General features: G+C 32.0%; 1 protein-coding gene across 1 annotated transcript; it reads right to left on the minus strand.

The window, feature by feature from the left end:
• Positions 1-541: 541 nt before the first annotated feature.
• LOC127714877 (acetylcholine receptor subunit beta-like) lies at positions 542-17862 on the minus strand. The gene is made up of 6 exons (XM_052220914.1): positions 17826-17862; positions 11682-11833; positions 9074-9118; positions 8198-8316; positions 2160-2695; positions 542-1401 (listed from the first exon to the last, which is right to left on the minus strand). The coding sequence occupies exons 1-6, from the start codon at positions 17860-17862 to the stop codon at positions 1025-1027; spliced, it is 1266 nt and encodes a 421-aa protein (XP_052076874.1). The 3' UTR covers positions 542-1024.
• Between the last annotated feature and the right edge of the window lie 4568 nt (positions 17863-22430).

Consider the following 22430-nt stretch of genomic DNA (forward strand, 5'->3'; position numbering starts at 1 on the left):
CACTCACTTCCGGGTATTCTCTGAATATTACATACTCACTTCCGGGTATTCTCTGAATATTACACACTCACTTCGGGGTTTCTGGTTTTACATTCTAGTGAAGCAAGAATATACGAGGCGAGTGTTTTTTATAATCTATTTATATTCCAGATCCATTGGGCTAAGTACATAGTCTACCTTAACCAATAACTTCTTCTCTTAATGAGATAAACATTTGTTTACTATTTACAACTATTTTAATGATTATTATCATAAAAGTAAGACTTTACTATGTGTCTCTGATACAATTAGTATTTTACTATCGCTCTCGGGTTCATGGACTTCCTAATTCGGCGTACTATGTGATGGGTTATATCGATCCAATGTGTTTAAATTTAAGATTTTAATTCTTGTTACAAATTTCAATACCAATTTATTTAAACTTGCACATAATTTGCATAAGTTTTTATCCGCCTCTCGGCACAACATTTGACTAACATTGTTCGAGTAGATAAACAAGATTATCTATAATTACGAGTCAATCAATATAAAGACCTTAACGTTTCCTGAAGTAGTATTTTTATTTTGACGTTTTATGGATGACCAGTGATAGCTTCGCTTATTTTGACTAGACTTTGTGGTTAAGGAGTCGTTAAGGTTAAGGCAATAGATATATCACTATGGATATCACGAGAGAATTTCATATAAGAAATTTATAATCAATATAAATGCGTAACATAAACATGTCTTATTTCAAATAACTTCATTGTAAGAAGTATTTTAACTTCTTAAATTAAAACGAAGACTTGAAGTAATCTTATTACTAAAATAACAGCCTTTTGAAGTTTCTTGTTTGACATTCTCTTCATATCTTTAATTGACTTGTTCCTCCTCCTGTTTTAATTGGAGCGCCTCTGATGAGTTTTGAATAACTTTAACGCGTCTAATTGATTTAAAAAGTAGGCCTGATATGTTTGAAGATTTTTTTTCAATGCATGTTATTGGAGTGTTTTTATCCTCATAAACCGGTGTAAAACAGAGCCTTTTAAATCAACATCTTGAGTATGAATAGTACTGTGATGACAATGAAAGCAATTAAGTACAGTCGGAAACAAAAAATGTCGAGCATTTTTGCAATGTTTTGCCAAGACAATTCCTCATTGTTGTCAACGCTATAACAGTCAATTTCTTTATCACACTTTAACTCAGATATATCCATTACACTGTTCCCGTTCTTTGATTGCTTTAAACTACAACCAGATTTACATTTCCAACATATCAGTCTGGATATTATCTTCTCCATGAACAATCTGAGATATTTTGGTATCTCAGTGCTGCCATCTGTGTGATAACAATCCAGAATCATAACAGTTAATATGACTGAAACTATTTCCATGCCCAGAAGAGAGATAAGATAGGTGGCTGAAATAACAATACAACGCAATGAGAAATTAAAGGCTATAGTGAAATGTCATCGTTGTCAAATAATAATTGACGTTGATTACAGATAAAATTGTACAACAAAAAACATGAAGTACATGTATACAATAACGGTACTAATTTGACTGCACCATATTCGCATTTAAACAATTAAATCTTTTTAGTGATGCTCTAAGCCAAAACAGTCGGATATCCAAAACCCGAAAGTAAAGCATTAGGTACGGATAACACCAAAATTTAAAACCACGCTCAAGTTTTGCGTATTGATCGGTTAATAATAACGCGACCATTGCATTGTCAATATCATGTACCTGTCTTAAACCGATTTACGTCTGCTTTAATTGTTTTTGTTTGATGTTTTAAGTTTTATTCAGGCTGTAAGTTTTTTCAACTATTTTAAGATATTTTGTCGTCCAGATCCATGACGAGGCTTACTATACGGTTTAGGTTCTGCATATTGTTGAAAACCTTACGATGAACTTTTAATGGTCTTCGGTAGTTTATAATTGTTGCAATTACAATCACAACCATTTCTTTACTTTAATATAAAAACTGTGCTCCATTAAGAAGTGAGTTGCGTATCATACTTACTCAATATTAAATAAAAATTAAGAGTAGGGTTCTTGTTGAAGGCTTTTCCAAATGTCGATTGCAGTAGCCATATCTTTTATCATTGGACACTTTTTATTAGAATGTATATAGCTGTTCAACTGGTAATTTAGACTTAGTGTAATACTTACTGAGATATGGAGTCGTCAATGAAGTTGTTGGTATGCTATCGGAGACCAGAGTCAAATATACAGCAGACGTCAGTAAGATAGTCAGGCTAAATCCAACCTTTTCTCCTGCATCCGCCGAAAGTTTGAAAACAAAACAAGCAAGCAGTGAAATAGAAACCATTGGCGCAATGCTGTTTAATATATGAAACTCAGATCGTCGTTTGAAAGTAAGGCTGTAAATTATTTGGAAAAACTTTACAGCCTCGCGATTTTCTACCCCATTGGTAACAGTATAGCCTATATATTTCCATTCGCCATTCTCCTGATAATTTGACACTCCTAAAGGAACATAACTATCCACTTGAAATTGCATTTCAGCTTTAGTATATCCCCAAGACGTCACAATGATATCACATGTTTGGGTATCAAATGGATAATAAGTGACGTCTGTAACACAACTAGTAGTGAACATATCTGCAGGAGACCAAGTAACCTTTCCATTGGCAGCCACACGTATTCGGACTGTGTTGTCACTAATAACACCGACGTTGTCTACCCTAAACACAAAAAAATTAAATTGTATTTTTTCTCTCTTTCTGTCTTGTGCTTTAACACTCGCACACTTTTACACACATAAAAACTAATGAGTAAAAAACAGCCAATGCTCACAAAATTATTGCTAATTCAAAAAGAACTGAGTGCGATAATAATAGGGTAGACTTATTACATACGTTTTCTAGATTAGGGAATACCAGTGGCGGATCCAGAACTTTTCATAAGGGGGGCCCGCTGACTGACCTAAGGGGGGGGGGGGGGGGGGGGGGCGCTCGCTCCAGTCATGCTTCGGTGATTCCCTATATAATCAACCAAATTTTTCCCACAAAAGGGGGGGGGGGCGGGCCCCCCAGCCCCCCCTAGATCCGCCTATGAATACGGAATAGTTTACAGTTTGACAAATAATACAGACACTTGTGTATTGTCAAAGACACTAAATTGATTTCTTAGTCAATCTTCATTGTGTTTTTTTTTTTGGATGATGTAAGGTTTCTGTTTCCTAAGTGTAGCTTATATAACTGTTCGATTGAATAAAAATGACAGAAAAATTATGATTATGTAATGATGATACGTAATTCAAAGTCAAGAGATAAACTTATGACGGCATGAAATATATGTACGATAACGAATCGTTACAACAACTCTCTGAGAGGTCCGTAAGTGCCATGTGGTAAGGCAATATTTATGCCCTTATCAACATACACTTATTTTCAAGTTGACATTCAAGGTTATCGCCTTATATTTCGCTGGGCCTAAATGCAGATCCTTCCAATTGCAATAATAGCAATATTTTAATTTTCTCTTCCTTGATATATATTTGCCACTAGATGTTAAGCAAGCAACACTCAATTATCAAATCTTAGATAATTTCTTTTTTTGAATTCTTGTCTTTCATGTTTGCTTATGTACATTGTCTATATGCCATTTTGTGTTTCTTTGTTATCTGTTTTTATAGTGATTACGATTAAATAACTATGTTGACTGCTGCAACACATTTTTCGACATTTATTACTTATTATGTGTGCTTGTTTTGTTAACACATTGTTGTCAAACATAATGGAATTCAATGCGACTATCATACATGTAAGAGGTTAAGCTAGCTATAGAACCAGGTTTAATCCACAATTTTCTACATAAGGAAATGCCTATATTAGGAATGTACAGTTAATTTAATATTTTGTACTGTTGTCTGCAATTTCTTTTTTTGTGCTCTTTCATAATAATGTAATTTTATGCACTTTCTCTATACTTCATATTTTGGCTGACCTCCCTAAATTTGATTTCACGATAACCCAACATTATTCGCTATGACATATATATAGTTGGTATCAGTTCTAAAGCCTCTACTAGGACATTTAAAAAAACATTTCAAGAACTGTCTTTAGAACAATCCTCTTGTTTGAGGTTCTAACCTAGAACAGTGTTGTACAGTTCTATCTTACAGTTCTACCATAGAACGTATTCTAACGATTCTACCCTAAAATTTATTCTAACAGTTCTACCCTAGGATTTATTCTTACAGTTCTACCCTAGAACTGACACTAGACATGATTAATACCGTTCTGCCTTAGAACTTATTCTAACAGTTCTAACCTTGAACGTATTCTTACAGTTCTGCCACAGAACTCATTGATACCATTCTACGCTAAACCTCATTCTTACAGTTCTATCCTAGAACTTATTCTTAAAGTTCTACCCTAGAACTGACCCTAGAACTGATTAATACCGTTCTTCCCTAGAACTTATTCTAAATGTTATACTATACCCTAGAACTGATTAATACCGCTCTGCCCTATAACTTATTCTAAATGTTATACTATACCCTAGAACTGATTAATACCGTTCTGCCCTAGAACTTATTCTAAATGTTATACTATACCCTAGAACCGATTAATACCGTTCTGCCCTTGAACTTATTCTAAATGTTATACTATACCCTAGAACTGATTAATACCGTTCTGCCCTAGCATTATTCTAAATGTTATACTATACCCTAGAACTGATTATTACCGTTCTGCCCTAGAACTTATTCTAAATGTTATACTATACCCTAGACCTGATTAATACCGTTCTGCCCTAGAACTTATTCTAAATGTTATACTATACCCTAGACCTGATTAATACCGTTCTGCCCTAGAACTTATTCTAAATGTTATACTATTCCCTAGAACTGATTAATACCATTCTGCCCTAGAACTTTTTCTAAATGTTATACTATACCCTAGAACTGATTAATACCGTTCTGGCTTAGAACTTATTCTAAATGTTATACTATACCCTAGAACTTATTCTTACAGGTCTACTCTAGAACTGTCGATATAATTTTTTCTCACAGTTCTATCCTAGAACTTATTCTTACAGTTGTACCATAGAAAAAGTAAAATACCAAATATAACGAGCTCCAATTGAAATTCAAATCAGAAAGTGCGTTTTGAAATGGCAAAATCAAAAGCTCAAACAAATATAACGAATAATAACAACTGTCATATTCCTGACTTGGTACAGCCATTTCTTTATGTAGAAAATGGTGAACTACTCCTGGATTTTAAGTAACTAAACCTCTCACTTGTATGACAATCGCATAGAATTTCATTGTATTGACAACAATGTGTGATCAAAACAAAGATTGATTGATTGTTGGTTGCTTAACGTCCAGTGGCTCAAAACAAAGAGACATAATAGGTAAACATGTCAAAAATTGTAGTACAGCAGTCAATATTGTGTAATCATATTAATCACTATAAAACAAACAACTATTTCAACAAAGAGAAGCAAAATGCAAATCATTTCATTTTCATATCTGCGATCATACGATGTATATTATATTTAACCTTTAACAGGAAAGTAATTACCTGTTTTATTCGATTTTTCTTGTACAGAAAAAATAACTGTCATGATAGGATATTCACACAGTTTAGACGAAGGAGGCAAAAGATACCAAAGGGACATGCCAACTGATTATTCGGAAAAAAGACTGACCGGCAAAACAAAACAACAACGAAAAGACAAACAACAGTATACAAAACACAAAACAGGAAAGTAAAGACTGAGCATTACAAGCCACACAGTTGGAATAGTCTGAAGTGCTCTAGAAGTGTCATAGTCTAAATGTGGCATCCGCCGTGATGCTCGTGTAAATATAAACTTGGGACATATTCGTTGTCATCTGTGAAACAGATATTCACTAACGGTCAGCCATTACGTGATGGCGTCAGTAAAATTTTGAAGGGATGTGTTCGACGTCACCACTTGAAACATTTGGTTTAAGGGCTTCCTTGTAAACAGCAACCCTCTATCATAGAAATCATGACAAGAAATGTAAGCACTGAAATATCGTATCAACTGGGCGATATATACTCCGTAAGCAGGCCCTGCTTGATTGTTACTACATTGAAATGGAAAGTTTACAGTTGAGAGGCTGAACTCATCTCTTCTGTAGTAAAGTTGTGTTCTCAACCCACCATCATTGTCAATTTCTAGATGTTAGTCAAGTAATGTTGCAGCCTTAACTGTATGTGTTGTATCCTTTATTTTACGTTCGATGGAATAGATGCGGTCAACATATTCACCAAATCATTTAGAGAGAGGAAATATTTATAGCGGAACTCGAAGTTAAAGGATAATATTCGCATCTTTCTATTCTTCCTAGAAAACTACAAATACTGCAAACAGTGTTAATTTAAGTGCATAAAGAAGAATAATAGTTCAAGGTTTATCATAACACCAACGTGTGGATTCTAAAATAAGTGATAATATGTTGAAGTTGTATTTTGATTAATAGGAGATAATAACAAATAATCAAAAATATAATTGATTCAGTCATGTTTCCATAGAATTACTAAAGTTGATAAATATAGATTCTACCACTGCATCGAGTGTGATATGATATTTATCCACTCGAGACAGTTAAATTTTCAAATTTAAAACGCGAGGCTCGCCGAGCGTTTTAAATATTTAAATTGTAACTGTCAAGAGTGGATAAATATCGTATTACACAAGATTTGGTGGTGGAATGTTTCTCTAATGATTTTCAAACAATACGCAGGCAAATTTATTCCTTCTTTTCGAATGATCTGCAAAAAGATGTGTTCTTTCTATGTGACGTCATCAGGCATGGTCGCCTTTTTTTTATGCCGTCACAATAGGAAATTCAGAGGAAAGCAAGAAAATTCGACGTCATAATCGGATTTTAACCAATGAAGAAACTGAGATCAAACGAACCACACGTTGAATAAATTTTTTTTATACAATGGGTGCAGAAATGGATAAATTAACGAAGAATTAGAGAAAACAATTTAAACAACGTGTGATTGCCGGTGATCTCAGAAGATGATTGGATGAGTTTAAGGTTCTCAACCTTTATCAGCTCACTGGATGCATCAACATATGCTAACAGGTGTTAATGAAATTGACAACTTTGTGAAATGTGGAAGGCACTCGAAGGGGATTTTAGTTTAACAAAAAAAATAAAATTTATTTTTAATCATTAGAGAAACAGATTCTTACATAGTTACTCGTGGATTATCAGATTTATCCAATCTCGATAATTAAATAATAAATTTTAAAGTCCTCGCCGAGGCTCAGACTTTAAAATTGACAATTTAACTATCTCGATTAGATAAATCCGATAATCCACTGGTATCAATGTAAGAATCTATATGTATACGGTTTTGATAAATTATCAGCAGCATCAAGCCATTTCTAGAGCTGGTTTGGTCGCTTGTTTCTTTATAGATGTAAAACCAGGGAGAAGATACAAAGGTTGCAAAGTACGAGCACATGAAAAACAGACAAGGTCACATATAAAAAATGACGAAAATCCAAAAAATAAACATTACAAAGAAAACAAAAGACTGATTAACTTTAATAATTTATTCCTTCAATGTTAGAAGTGAAAAGACACTTCGACTTAAACGTAGATTTGATAAACTTACACATCATCAACAGTATATGATATTCTAGCTATGTTGGGGCAATATGTAATGTTAGAATCTTAATTTTATACGGTTTTGATAAATTATCAGCAGCATCAAGCCATTTCTAGAGCTGGTTTGGTCGCTTGTTTCTTTATAGATGTAAAACCAGGGAGAAGATACAAAGGTTGCAAAGTACGAACACATGAAAAACAGACAAGGTCACATATAAAAAATGACGAAAATCCAAAAAATAAACATTACAAAGAAAACAAAAGACTGATTAACTTTAATAATTTATTCCTTCATTGTTAGAAGCGAAAAGACACTTCGACTTAAACGTAGATTTGATAAACTTACACATCATCAACAGTATATGATATTCTAGCTATGTTGGGGCAATATGTAATGTTAGAATCTTAATTTTTATGCAACATCGTTTGTAACGTTCATTTTGATTGGAAAACGTCACCAATTTTTAATGCATCAATTCACGTGTCGCCACCATTGAACTTAATTTGCGATCATCAAAACACCAATTGATGGCGTCCGAGACAAATATACAACACAGTTATCTCCTAATTAACTTACGAGTTTTCAATCATCAGAGGTGGTACCCATATTTCATTTTCCGTACAAAATATGTTTTGGATGTCGCTGCTATATGTCGGATTAGTACTCCATTTTAACCTGCTAGTCTCATCCCATCTCTGTAAAAGAGAGGCGAAGGATACAAAAGAGACATTCAAATTGTATGTCGAAAATAAACTGACAACGACATGACACAAAACAATATAGAAAACCAAACACTGAGCAATACGAACCCCACCAAAACATGGAGTTGATCTCAGGTGCTCCGGAGGGGTACGCAGATCCTGCTCCTCGTGTGTCATATTTTATAAGGCAGTGTAAGTGAATTGAAGGTAGATAATGTAATGATTTTGTTCTGATGTTTGAATATCTCTTCATACAAAAGCTGCCTGTCAAAACTTTGAATCATTTTCCATGCAATCCGTACTAAATGTTAAAAAAAAAGAAACAACACGAATCAGATAACAACAAATCATGCTCTCTGGCAATTTATGTTAGTATTTTTTATTTTCATCGCTTATTGTATGATGAATATTATCTAAATTCGCTGAATTCCATAGTAAAAGGTCAATAATTTGTATATCTCTACATATTTGAAACCAAGACAAATTACAAATGTAATGTTATGATTCTTTTATAATGTAGTTCTTCAATTAAAAATATACAAATACAGAGTTCTATGTCGTCTAATGGTCTCGATAAAAATGTCGGAAGAGATAAGTTCTCTAAAAAAAATATTGAAAACAAATATCTTATGTGAGAATCGCCCTTCTAGTAAAAAAATAACCGATTCGGTAGAATCCGAGCGAAAATGTTGACAAAATTTAAAGTGTCAACAAAATTGCCAGACTTAATTATTCTTATACAGAAACTTACCATGACAAAGTATCCTACCACAGTCAGATATTGGTCACGGATATTCTGCAAAGAAGAAAGAAAAATTAAAAACGATAGAACTACCTCAGCAATCAGATTAATGTTCTTTTCTTTGGTAAAGCCATTGGCAGAAATCCTCTTTCATGTTGTGGTCGTTCTTATGAAAATAATCTTGGATCTATTTTTATTTCAAATCAAATCAAATCAAATATTTTTATTGTCTTATAAACTTTACAGTTTGTGACCAACATGTATTAACACAATAAACATATATACATACATATCAAACAAACACAATAAAAACAGCATCAAAATTTATAAAAACAAACAAGTTGTTAAGAGTCCCCTGCCCTCAGTTCTAATGACTTTTTCAAGAAGGATCCTAACTTATTTGTTTGTAAAGGCGTTGATGGATTTAGTAAATAATGAATTTTTTCTTCTTCATTTAAATTATTAAAGTTATTATTTTCAGTACATATGTGTTCAAAAAAGGCATTTCTTAGTGTTTTATTATAATCACAATAGAGTAAAAAATGTTTCTCATCCTCTAGTATTTTACATTTATGACAAAGTCGTTCCTCTCTTGGGATTTTAAAATATCTCCCCTTTCAATTAAGAGGGAGTGATCACTTAGTCTAAATTTAGTGATCAATCTCCTTATCTGAAAATTAGATATATTTAGATAAGATTCTAGTTTGCAATCCTTTTTAAGTTTTTTATATAGATAAAATTTACTTTTATCATCAATGTTTTCAAATTTAGTTTCAATTAAATCTTCATATTTATTTTTCATTTTTAACTTTATATCGTTTTTCATTTTATTTACATCTTTTATGTCCTTACAATTAGAAAAAAATATTAAGGTCAATATTAGTCTCTTCAACAATATTTTTTGCATATGTATACCATGAATAAGTTCCAGTCAAATCTAGAGACTGTGCTAGAGAAAAAGCTTCCTTTATCAATAGATTAATATTATTATTATATAGTCTAGCTAAATATAAAAGGGTTTGTGTTTTAATAAAACATTCTATAGGCAATCTTCCTAATTCAACTCTTGCTCCTAAATTGGATGCATTTTTTCTTATTCCTAGAGTAGATTTACAAAATTTTAGATGCATATTTTCAATAGGGGTTTTGTCTGTAAAATCAAGTTGATTAATTTGTTTTCCTGAAGATAAGGCTCTGTTTTTGGCTCTATGAAAAGAAATATATGTATCCAAATATGTTACTTCTGAATTATAGGTCATAATTGGTTTTACTAAAGAATCAAAAAGGTTATTTGCTACTTTTATAGGTAGATTATTCAATGAATTAGTATAGGATTTTATTGCAAAAAATACTTTTTTTGCCTTTTTTGTCAGCTCTAAGGTACTTTGTGATAAATTTCCATTTCATTTTATCAACATTCCCAAAAATGAATATTCTGATACGCTCTCTATGGCTTCATTCTCATAGTAAATATGTGATGTTTCACCATTTTGTTTGGACTGACTGAAAATCATGGATTTTTTTTTGTTTGTATTTAAAGAGAGTTGCCATTTGTTGCAATATAATTTAACATTATTTAAACTGTTTTGAAGACCCTCTTTCGATTCTGACAGGATCAAAAGATCATCTGCAAAAAGGAGGCATCCCACCTTACTATTTATAAGCTTAAGGGGACTTGAATCATTTCCCTCAAAATTTTTTACAATATCATTTATGAAGACATTGATAGATAATGTAGAACCCGTCTACAATTTATTTAGTTTTCCAACTGTGTTGATTCAATCGTCACTGATGAGTCTTATGTAGACGAAACGAACGCCTGGGGGTAGCAAATTGTATGCCTGGTATCTCTAATGAGTTTCTACAGCCTTCCTTTTATTTATTGAACACCTTTTATTTGTTTAATGACTTTTGTTCATGTGTAATTATAAATAAAAGACTTAAATTATGATTCTTGTTAATTGTACAAAAGTTAAAATGTTATTTTTTTCCTCAGACATCATTGTGATCGTTGTTCATCGTTTTAAACGATTCCGAACCATCTGTAAATGGGCAGCGAGATTTTTTTTCCAAATAAATTTTAGGACAATAATTATATAATTCAAAATCTAGGTGTTGTCCAAAAAGAAGTTTGAATGGCAATTATGAATAAATGAAAAAGTAAATGTCAATAAAATTGCAACCTAGCATCGTTCCTAGCAACACAAACAACGTTATCAGCAGTATGACAAATGATGGTTCACACTAAATCTACATTGTCCCCGGGCTGTTTATGTTGTAAATAAAGGAGCAGTCTGGTAAGACCTCTTTTTAGCCCCAAAATATAGCATTTCAAAATTTTGATAAAAATGTAAACTTTGAGCTATTTATTGGAAAGAAGAATTCTTTTGCTACATAAACATGGGCTGTTTTTGACAAAACAGTGCACATGCATCTTGCACTAGCATCATTAATTCAGTAAAAATTACTGAAATCTTCACAATTTAAGCATTTAGTTTGTGATTATTTTGAGATGGTTTTTGTATAAAATTTTAGTTTCAGCTAGTGTCATATTTTCCGTTCGATATAAAGCAGCAAATAATCAGCATCATATATTGGAAAGGTGAAACATACTAACCAGTTCCTTTAGAGTCAGCAGATTCAGTTGCATGGTTATTGTCACACCCGTTTCCGGCCTTGCTAACTTATTATAGCTGTTGGTTACAAACAGTTCGTTCCGCAAGGCTGCTTCTTTTGTAAAGGAATAAGCACCAATCGCGACAGGAAGGCCTTAAGTTAGAAAAACATATTTATGAGGCAATGACAAATGAGGATATATTTTGTTATCGGAAAGGATTCAATATCATTTTTGACAATTTTGTGTTTTCGTTTTATTCTTCGTATATTACCAAAAGGGACAAAGAATATATATTATCAATGAAGCAGCTATTATATTAAAATCTGTCATGCGTTGCAAAGACCGAGCAAGCCATTCAATCACGTTGAGAACACTCAAAACGTTTATATGTAATTAACTAATGAGTTTTCATCGACACGTGTCGTAATTTGTCCATTTGAAAAATAATAGGATGAACATCTCTTATGAATATAATAACCAACGGTTTGAAGAAACAATGTCCTTGTGACTGTTATTCAACTCTACATATGATTATGAGTCTTCTGAAAATTAAGTAAAATATCTTTACACATATAATACAGCAATACATTTTATGGAATAATTTCATGCATTTTATAATTTGTATATCAATGAGTGAATAAACGCTGGTGCAAGTAACAATGTGCGTAACTTTATATAAAGAGTTTATCGCATAGAAAACTTGACAAGACTTTCCTACAAGATGCTCGCTTTCATTCATGTATATAACCTGACAAAAGACTATGATCATCATTATATGTTAATTTGTATTCAACCAAACAGACAATCAATTGATTTCATCAACGTGTTTCCATGTGATGTATCAACAAGTTAACTTGAATTTAAGAACACTACTGGAACAAGATCATATGATTCATCTCTGGATATTATTTTTATGTAAATTATTCAGGTGAAGAACACATGTTTAATTTGACATATGTAGTCATTCTGCTGTCAAGAATACACTGTTTTAAAATGTTTTCCGAATCATCTAACCTCCAACAGCATTGATTCTACTACTTGTTAAAGCAAACATTTATTGGTTTGATATGGTGTACATGGTGTATATGTTACAGACATTTTCTAAATTTAGGCATTTTGTAAAATGCCTAGAAAAATTAGTCATTATGTAAAATGCCTTAATCGTCCAGGAATTTTAGAAAATACCTAAAGTGTAAATGCCTTAATTTAGAAAATGCCTGTAACATATATAATTATGTCAGAATTCAAATGAAGCAGACATATTTTCTTGATTTATTTACATTACTTTATTCCCTAAAGACAAATAAATGTATAATGCGTAACAACCCCCTTTTCCAAAACACAAACACATACCATATGCACACAAAGAAAACACGATTTCTTTATTCCAGGAACTTCATTTTTTTTTAAACGCTTTAGTGAGAAATTATAATTGAAACCTACATAAAGCATTTGAACTTATGAAACCCGAATTATATTATCTCCCCATAATAATAAAATGTTGGGAAACCACTGATATCTCTCATTAATCACAATGAATGGACTAGCAAACAATTTTTGATTGAAGTTAAATTAACGTTAAAACAATGTTCCACTTAAAATCGATGTTACTTTATTCAATTAGAAGGAATTAGCCACAACCTACTAATTTAACATGCTTCATTTTTTTTTTCTTGATTTGTATATTCAAATGGAGTTTCTAGATTTAAACATGGGTAATCTACTGTTGCCTCTTGTGCATGCATATTTATGGAAAACATAGATAAATAATTTAGTTTTACACTAGAAAACAAGAGCATATGGAGACTCTTGTCTACCCACCTGTCACAGATCAAAAGAACGTTATAGTAAGTTTATGTATGTGTCAACCTCTTTTCCTACCCAATAACAACAATTTCATGCCTTCAATATTGATACAATTTTTAAACATGCGTTTTATTATAACATTTGTTATGACCTCTTAGTAAATTTCAATACCAAATTTAATAAAAGACCAGTATATGTTAAAACAATATTAGACGTGTATTTCGATCCCAACGATCAATAAACACAGTGTGTAAAATTGTTTATATGTAAAGCAATGTAGCCGTGGTTTTTAAACACCTGTGGTCAATTATTTTGTCCCGTAAGTTAAAAAAACAATATTTTGATTTATTGCAATGACAATATAAATATATCCGTGAAGAATAATTCCTTGGGATTGGTCTTTAAAAAACCATTCAGTTATACTCATTGAGTCTTTAGTTTTTTTTATCAGAATATCTATTGAAATCTTATTTTTATTATCTTTTTATACTGATATTTAAAAAAAATCTCAAAACAATATATTTTTAGCGGAAAATCAATACATTTGTACAATAAAAATGCGCCTTTATAAGAAACAAACATATCTAAGTTAGACATATTTAAAACAAAGTTCATCCTTCCACGTGTGGAACCACATGTATGTGTTACTGAAGAGGGAGCATGTAGGATAAGTATAAAAATTCGTACGGGTTCCGCGAAACCCAGTGTCTCGCCTACTTTTGCTGTTAGTCGCAGGCTCAACAAAAATGGGGAAACATTATTAAATATTTTCCTCTAGATACTATCTTTTTATTGTCCGAAGCTTCTATCCAAGTTTGGTAAAAATCCAGGATGGTTTATGAATCTAATAAATGTTTCAAAAACTTTAACTGCAGACTGTATGCAATGTTAACTGGAAAAAACTAAGTCCATTTATAAGTAATATACGGAAAAACAGGAAATATTTTTTTTACAAAATTTCCTTCTAGATACTAACTTTTGATCATAAACAAGCTTCTGTCCAAGTTTGGTACAAATCCAGGATAGTTTAAGAAAGTTATTAAAATTTTAAAAACTTTAACCACAGAGTGAATGTAATGTTAACTGGCAGAAAAACTAAGTTCATTAATAGTAAAATACGGAAAAACAGGATTTTTTTTTACCAAATTTACTTCTGGATACTATCTTATGATCATAAACAACCTTCTGTCCAAGTTTAGTAGAAATCCAGGATAGTTTAAGAAAGTTATTAAAATTTCAAAAACTTAAACCACAGAGTGAATATTTGTGGACGCCGACGACGACGACGACGACGTCGACGACGGAATGTAGGATCGCTATGTCTCGCTTTTGCGACAAAAGTCGCAGGTTCGACAAAAAGGACAGACATTTAATAATATCAGTTAGCCTTAATCTCTAACAAAGTTAAACTCAAGAATAAACGGTTTATTTTTATATAGACACAATATGCATGGACAAAACAAAAACGAAAGAAGACTTGATAATTATGATTGATAATACAAATGTGTGCCAAAAAAGATGATCATAATTGATGTACACAAAATATATTTACCTCTAAAGGCAACGTTAGGTATTGATTGTGCAAAAACCGAAATTATTTCGTGTCCAAGGTTACAAAAAAAAACGTCCTTAACTCGCAGGTGTTATGGTAGGCGATAAAGTTTGATCAAAATAGAAATTATTCAAGATTAACAATACAACCTCAGGTCAGGAACCTGATGTTCAGTAGTTGTCGTTTGTTGATGTAGTTCGTAAGTGTTTCTCGTTTCTCGTTTTTTATATAGATTAGACCGTTGGTTTTCCTGTTTGAATGGTTTTACCTTAGTCATTTTTGAGGCCCTTCATAGCTTCCTGTACGGTGTGAGCCAAGGCTCCGTGTTCAAGACCGTACTTTGACCTATAATGGTTTTTCTTTTACAAATTGTGACTTGGATGGAGAGTTGTCTCATTGGTACTCATACCACATCTTCTAATGTCTATCATATTCAATTTAACAGTATATGACTATTTCAAAAAAAATTAATAAATATGTATATCGAGGAGACATTGCCTTTCCCCTCGACTTATGGTAGTAAATTGCCGTCTTGTGATCTTCTCTTTCCATTATTGTTACGTTTTTGTGATTATATAATAAGCTTCAGTTGATTTGTTTTTGTCACACTATCCGATTAATAAATATAGTTTCCCAGTATCAACCATATCCTATATTTCAAACAATTTTAAACTATAAGGTTTACAAATTATATAACAGAAAGCGATTGAAATCTAATCCTCTTTAAATCAGTTCCTCAAATTGATTTTAAACTGTGTTAAGAAAGGGTTATCCTGATTCTGGTTCAATAGTATACGTTCTTATAAGATAGTAACTCAGGCGGTGTCAAATCAAATATGTCATGCCAAGACAATTAATGTATATAGTGTATTCATTTCCTGAATATCAACAATTCTGTACACGGGCTTCGAGAAGAATTCTATTTTTTTCTTTTATCTCAAAACCTAAGATTATAGTATAACGATTAGAGAAAAACTGACAAACTAGATAGCAATTTCTCAACAATTTTTGTTTAGATATTTTCCCTGAGTAATACCTTTTTTCCAAGTTTTGTATTTTTGTTGTTACTTTTAAACCTGTCGGAGCTAGGTAAAAGTGTTAAATGCATTTAAAATAATTTATAAATCGGAAAATGGGACAAACAAGAGAGCAATTGAAGCACAGAATATTACAAAAGAAAAACAAAAAGGGAACGAGAAGATCCCAAAACGAGATTTACTGGAAAGGCCACATATCTCCTCTATTGCAATTCTTTTTTCAAATGACAAAAAATAATCAGCATGACAAGATCTATCTACTTTGAAAATTTGACAACCTGTTTTTGGAGTAATCGTCTCTAGAACGTTGATTTTCACTGTCCATTTTTTTAGTTTGGGCTCAAAAACTTTAGGAGCTAGGTCAAACATTAAGATTGTTTTGAACTAGTGAAGACTTAAGCTTGATTTTTAACCAACATCTGTTCATGTTGATATTGACGAAAATAGTCGAGGTTGTTACATATGAGTTAATTTTCTTCCGCCCTATCGTAAGGATATCGTTTGACGTAGGGTTTTAAATAAGTGGGGACCTTCTAGTGACTACAAAGATTTCAACCAATATATTATTGGCTGAGCAGCCATCATACAGAAAACAAACAATAAATAATGAGAATCATTTTATAGTGGTATAATAAACAATTTGACAACTAATCCTACAATTTTGTCTTTCATGACGAGTATCACTGAACAGTAAGTCGTCAACTAGTTCGAAATTACATATATCAAATGTTATATTGATAAACCACAAATGTTCGGTAAAATAAAATGCAAATGTCCTTTAGAAAAAGCGAAAATTACCTGTTTTAAAGCGCATATGTCCATTTAAAAAAGATCAAAATGTCCAATTCAAAATTAAAGCGCAAACGTCCCGCGTTGATATTTGTTTACTAGAAGTTGGTGTCCTTTATAGAACATTGCATTCAACAACTTTCGAAACAGAACACAATGACAAGAACTAACTGTATATACATTAAATGCCAAACAAATATTTAAAAAATAATCAGAATTAAATTTTTTTCAAATTATAAAGATTTAATTGGTGTTGTTTTTTAAAATTCAAACAAACAAGCGGTATAATTATTGTAAAGAGAACAAATTGTAAGCAATTACTGATTTTTGAATTACGCAAAGAAATTATTAAGTGTAATAGACATTTTTTAGCTTTTAAAATAATATTATGATAAAAGTTGAGAAAATACCACATTTTATTAATTTCTCTTGGTAAAATCATGCTTACAAAATAATTTTCAATGATTGATATTATTAAGTAAAAACAAATATTTCATTGTACGTATCCATATCCTTAAAATGTTGTAGGACACATAGATGATAACATACAACCGTCGAAGGATCTCAAACGTACAATTATATTCTATACGTTAACTGTATAAAAGAATATGAAAGTGTAATATTGACATTCATATTTTCCTTCCATGATTATAATAAAAATCCAAGTGATCGTATATGTACTGAAACCGATTTTAATTTCCATTATTGTGACTCAACAATGGATTAAGGGAATCAAATTTGGTGATACAAATTAAGCAAGACAAAAGATAATTGATTGAATGAATAAGAGATTAATGTTTCAGTTAATTAGAAGAAAATATCTGCAAATAAAATTCGAACAAATAAAATTAAAATTGACACGGAAACTAATAAAATACGTAAAGATTTTAAGTGCGTTAGAATATAAAAAATGCACAAATATCAAAGAAACAAGAGCACGCATATAAATTTTATATTTACCTATAAATAAAAGAAAAAGTGTCGACAGCACAGCCATATCTAAGAGCCAAAGACAGTTCATCTTAATTTTAGCATTTAAATATCTTCATATCATTAATAAGCTATTTATATTTAATTGTACTTCCTGTGTAATAATAGCCCTAGAGACAGTCAAATATTTAGACCTACTATTCCACCAGCAATTTAAATAGCAAATAAGGCTTTATAACAAAAATCAAAACATTGTCATTACAAAACTGAAAGGTCCATTAATGATTGTTATTTATGCAAACAAAAAGATTAAAAGTATGAAATTTGACAAAAAGTTGTATGTATTTATGAAATTGTAAAATCAACGTTTCTTTACTTAACTTATATTTGATCTCTAATGGTGTAGGTCGACCAATAAAAGTCAATTATATATCCAGAAACTAATTACAAGTATAATGACTTAATTTTCCGTAAATAATGCATGGTAGATTGAGATGAAATAGACGAAAGCGTTTCAGCGCCGACGTACTTTTTTATATTCTTTCCGATCGATGTTTGCGTCATAACGTAAACCTTTGCGAAAAAAACGCAAACCTTTCAAAAAATAACGAAAATCTTTGAGAATTTGTTTTATGAGAGAGGCAAATGATACCAATAGGACATTCAAAGTAATAAGTCGAGAAACAACTGGCAACGTCATGGCTAAAAAATAAAAAGACAAACAAATAAACAACAGAACAAAGAACACAACGTAGAAATCCAAAGACCGAGCAACACGAACCCTACCAAAAACTTTCACGTGCTCTTATTTTTTATTAAAGTTTAAAGTGAAACATCTGTTATAAATGTTTGAGGCTGTATCTTTTAAATTGTGTCACTCTTTGTATTTTTTGCAAAGTAAAATGCTGTAGTGTTTATAACATATCATGGCATACATATGGGCTTTGCTCATTGTTGAAGGCCGTAAGGTGACCTATAGCTGCTATCAATTTCTTTGTCATTTGTCTCTTGTGGAGAGTTGTCTCATTGGCAATCATACAAACCTTCTTTTTAATATATAATACTGAGGAAGAGAATATAACAAACGCATTAAGTAAATTGTGAATTGGCTGCTATCTATTTACTTTTCGTTTATTGTTTTGTAGATCGAGCCGTTGATTTTCTCGTTTTGATTATTTTACATTTTGTCATGTCGGGGCCCTTTATAGCTTGGTATACGGCTTTTGTTTATTCTTGAAGGTCGTAGGGTGACTTTTAATTATTACAGCATTTGGGTTCTGGTTAATATTTAGTCTCGTTGGCAATCAAGTCACATCTTCTTATATTCGTACAGCATATAATTTGAAACATGTCAACGGACTTAAATTTTGTTTTAAATAATGCTAGAAAATACTTTACACCAGTGAATAATTACATAACATTCCTTTTGTTGGTGTTTATCGCTATTTCAGTACTCTTGGCTGTGTCTTTGCGACCAGTTTATTAGTCGGGGAAGCCGGAGTGCAAGAAAAAAACCGTCGAGTTCTCGGCAATAAACACCATCTTATCACTTAAGATTGACCGACATTGAACGCATCTGTCAGGTAAGGGACAGAATTCACAATATCAGTGCTGACAGGCTAGTGATACAGTAGATGCAATACTTAGACCACTCAGACTACGAAGATCCGATCCAAATTCGTTTATATTACAGTTCAAGGTGTTTCCCAATGACGGGGTTGTTCCACGACCTTGATTACTCATTCAGATTTAGCACGGTCGGCCAAAAAATGTCCGTACTACGGGTTTGTTCTACGACCGTGATTACCCATGATGATTTTGCACGGTCGGCAAAAATGTATCTGTGCTCCTTACGCAGAAACTGCTCCAACAAAGTTATGAGGAGGAAAGATTAAAAATGAGACTCCGTAAGTTTTATGGACATCATCACGAATTGGTTGATCCATACTAACTATAGCTAAGGACGTTTTTACCACGTCTTAGATTGTGGTTTGCCATTACGTCGTCTGATCTTTTGAGTACCGAACGTGACCTATTCCCGATTGTGACTGTTTTGCTGAGTGTGAATTCGCATTGCTATAAGATGTGTCGCGGTATTTTGCTATCCCAAATTCTTGTATTTAGTTTTGATGCTATATTTGTTATTGTCAAATGTCTTAACGTTTGTAGTTGTAATTCTTACTTTTTTCTGTTCTATTCGTGTGTGAGTGTAAAGATAATTTATCACCCAGTTCATTTATAAGATTTTAGTTTGGGTCAACTAAACTTACACTATGTATTTGGTTTTCAGTTTGATTTAGAAGAAATACCGACATAGCTAGATAATACAACTAATTATCTAATTACTAACACAATTTTATATTAATAAGTATTTTAATTTTCATAGTTATCAAATACATGTAATATCAGTATTACAACCTAATCTTGAACTCTATCCTACTTTTTGGAAATTTTTAGAAATTTACCTGTGACGTCACTTTTCTGCGTCGATCTATTCGGATGACATACTATGTGTTGTTCGGCTGTGCTGTTTTTATGTGCTGATCTAGGTTGTTTTACGTATTCGTTTTTATTCTGTAGTTAGTCACCACTTCGGTGTTAACATGTATATCAATTATATGGTCATTTTTATACTTTATAAATTTACTGTTTGCAAAAATATGAATCATTCTAAATACTTAATATTTTCATATCCCAGGCAGAAAATCTACCCGTATTTGGCACAACTTTTTGGAATTTTGGGTCATCAATGCTCTTCATCTTTATACCTGGCACCTTTGATAACTATTAGCTTGTCGTAATGTTCTATTGTATTGTTTATTTGTGTGTTTCTCTGTCCTGTATGTTCTTCCATTTATTTGTAATGTAGTCATGTCATGTAATGTTGTCATTATAGTGTTATATTTAACATTGTCATTAAAGCGGGAGGTTTGGCTAGCCTCAAAACCAGGTTCAACCCAGCATTTATTCTTAAAATGCCCTGTACCAAGTCAGGAAAATGGCTATTGTTATTTTATAGTTCGTTTCTGTGTGTGTTACATTTTAGTGTTTCTGTTGTGTCTTTGTTCTCCTCTTATATTTGATGTGTTTCCCTCAGTTTTAGTTTGTAACCCGGATTTGTTTTTTCTCAATCGATTTATGAATTTCGAACAGGGTATACTACTGTTGCCTTTATTCCCTTCCACGTATTTGTTACACGACCTTGATTACTAATGAAGATTTTACACGATCGGCTAAAATCTGACCCTACTACGGATTTGTTCCTTGACCTTGATTACCCATTAAGATTTTGCACGGTCGGCCAACATGTTTCCCTACTTCGGGTTTGTTCCACGACCGTGATTGCCCATGAAAATTTTGCACGGTCGGCCAAAATGTTTCACAAGAATTGTATTGTTCACATTGACAGACAACACTCACGTGGTGTCTTGTAGTTATGCGTTGACTCTATAACCACGTTTTATAAATCCACATGAAAATTTAACAAAAAAAAAAGTTAATTTATTAACTTTTAATTTCCTGTTTTTAACATTTACAATGCAATAAATGTGGGAATTGAACACTCAGTCAATTTGTGTATATAAATCATGTAGATACCGGACTGTACTATAACTAGTCCATCCCTCACCAAAAGCATAATCTTACCTCTAAAACTATCCTACCAAGGCTTCAATCGTAATCGTACGTTTCATTTAAGCATTATGAGGAGGGCAAGTTAAGATCTGCGGAAATGATAAAATTATATATTAGTTACCCCTCTCTTAAGTGTTTCATGCGTATACTGGCAACCAAATAAGAAAGGTTCTGTCATATTGAATATTCTACAGCATAATAACTATGTAATAAAATAGAAAATATATAGAGGCCAATTTAAAACTCATAGATACCTTGGTATTAACATACAACAACAAGGTCAACTGAAGAGCAGACGAACAACAGACAAAATCACCATACATAGTAAACTAACGATTCAGCAGACGGAATCCCGCACAAATAAAATACAGACGTGAACTCATCATCTTATGTGTTCCAGAGGGACAATGTGTCTATTGCCAACATATGAACAATTTTATTACTGATACTGTTTGTATTATGTTTAATGACTTCGCGACAAACACAATGTTATGACATGAGATAAAATCGTAGGATTAACATATTGTAATACCCTGTTATAATCTGCAACTGAAAGGCCCTTATCTGACAATTGAAATGTCACCTATATTAAATACCTATTTATAAAAATATTAAATATTTGTTATCATAGACTTTAAATTTGTTTTCAATTGTTCAGCATGTAAACTTAAAATTACTTCAATGGCAGTAGTAGGTATATATATACAAATTATTCTGGATTCAAAATATTTCCTATATTCCCTTTTAAATTATATTATCTCTTTTTTGGTTATACGACATGTAGCAGATACCCTTTTTGCTTATTGACTTTCCGTTTAAAGTTTTCCTCGGAGTTCGGTATATTTGTTAATTTTACTTTCCCTAAAGTTTAGACTTTTAGAATGACGTCCATTTTGACTGAACTAGTGCACATTTTTGTTTAGGGACCAGCTGAAGTCTGCCTCCGGGTGCGGGATTGTTTCTGTGTGTTAAAGACCCATTGGTGGCCTTCGGCTTTTTTAT

Source organism: Mytilus californianus, unplaced genomic scaffold (assembly GCF_021869535.1).
Source record: "Mytilus californianus isolate M0D057914Y unplaced genomic scaffold, xbMytCali1.0.p SCAF_9, whole genome shotgun sequence".
In the NCBI taxonomy this organism is placed as follows: Eukaryota; Metazoa; Mollusca; class Bivalvia; order Mytilida; family Mytilidae; genus Mytilus; species Mytilus californianus.

What these genes read in the sequence shown, in the direction of transcription:
- LOC127714877 (XM_052220914.1), bottom strand. Translation starts at nt 17,862, where the DNA reads ATGGCTGTGCTGTCGACACTTTTTCTTTTATTTATAG. An exon ending in TGCTGACTCTAAAGGAACTG is followed by an intron (nt 9,119 to 11,681) that starts GTTAGTATGTTT and finishes TCTTCTTTGCAG; the next exon opens with AATATCCGTGACCAATATCT. An exon ending in CCTCTGATGATTGAAAACTC is followed by an intron (nt 2,696 to 8,197) that starts GTAAGTTAATTA and finishes TTTTGTGTTTAG; the next exon opens with GGTAGACAACGTCGGTGTTA.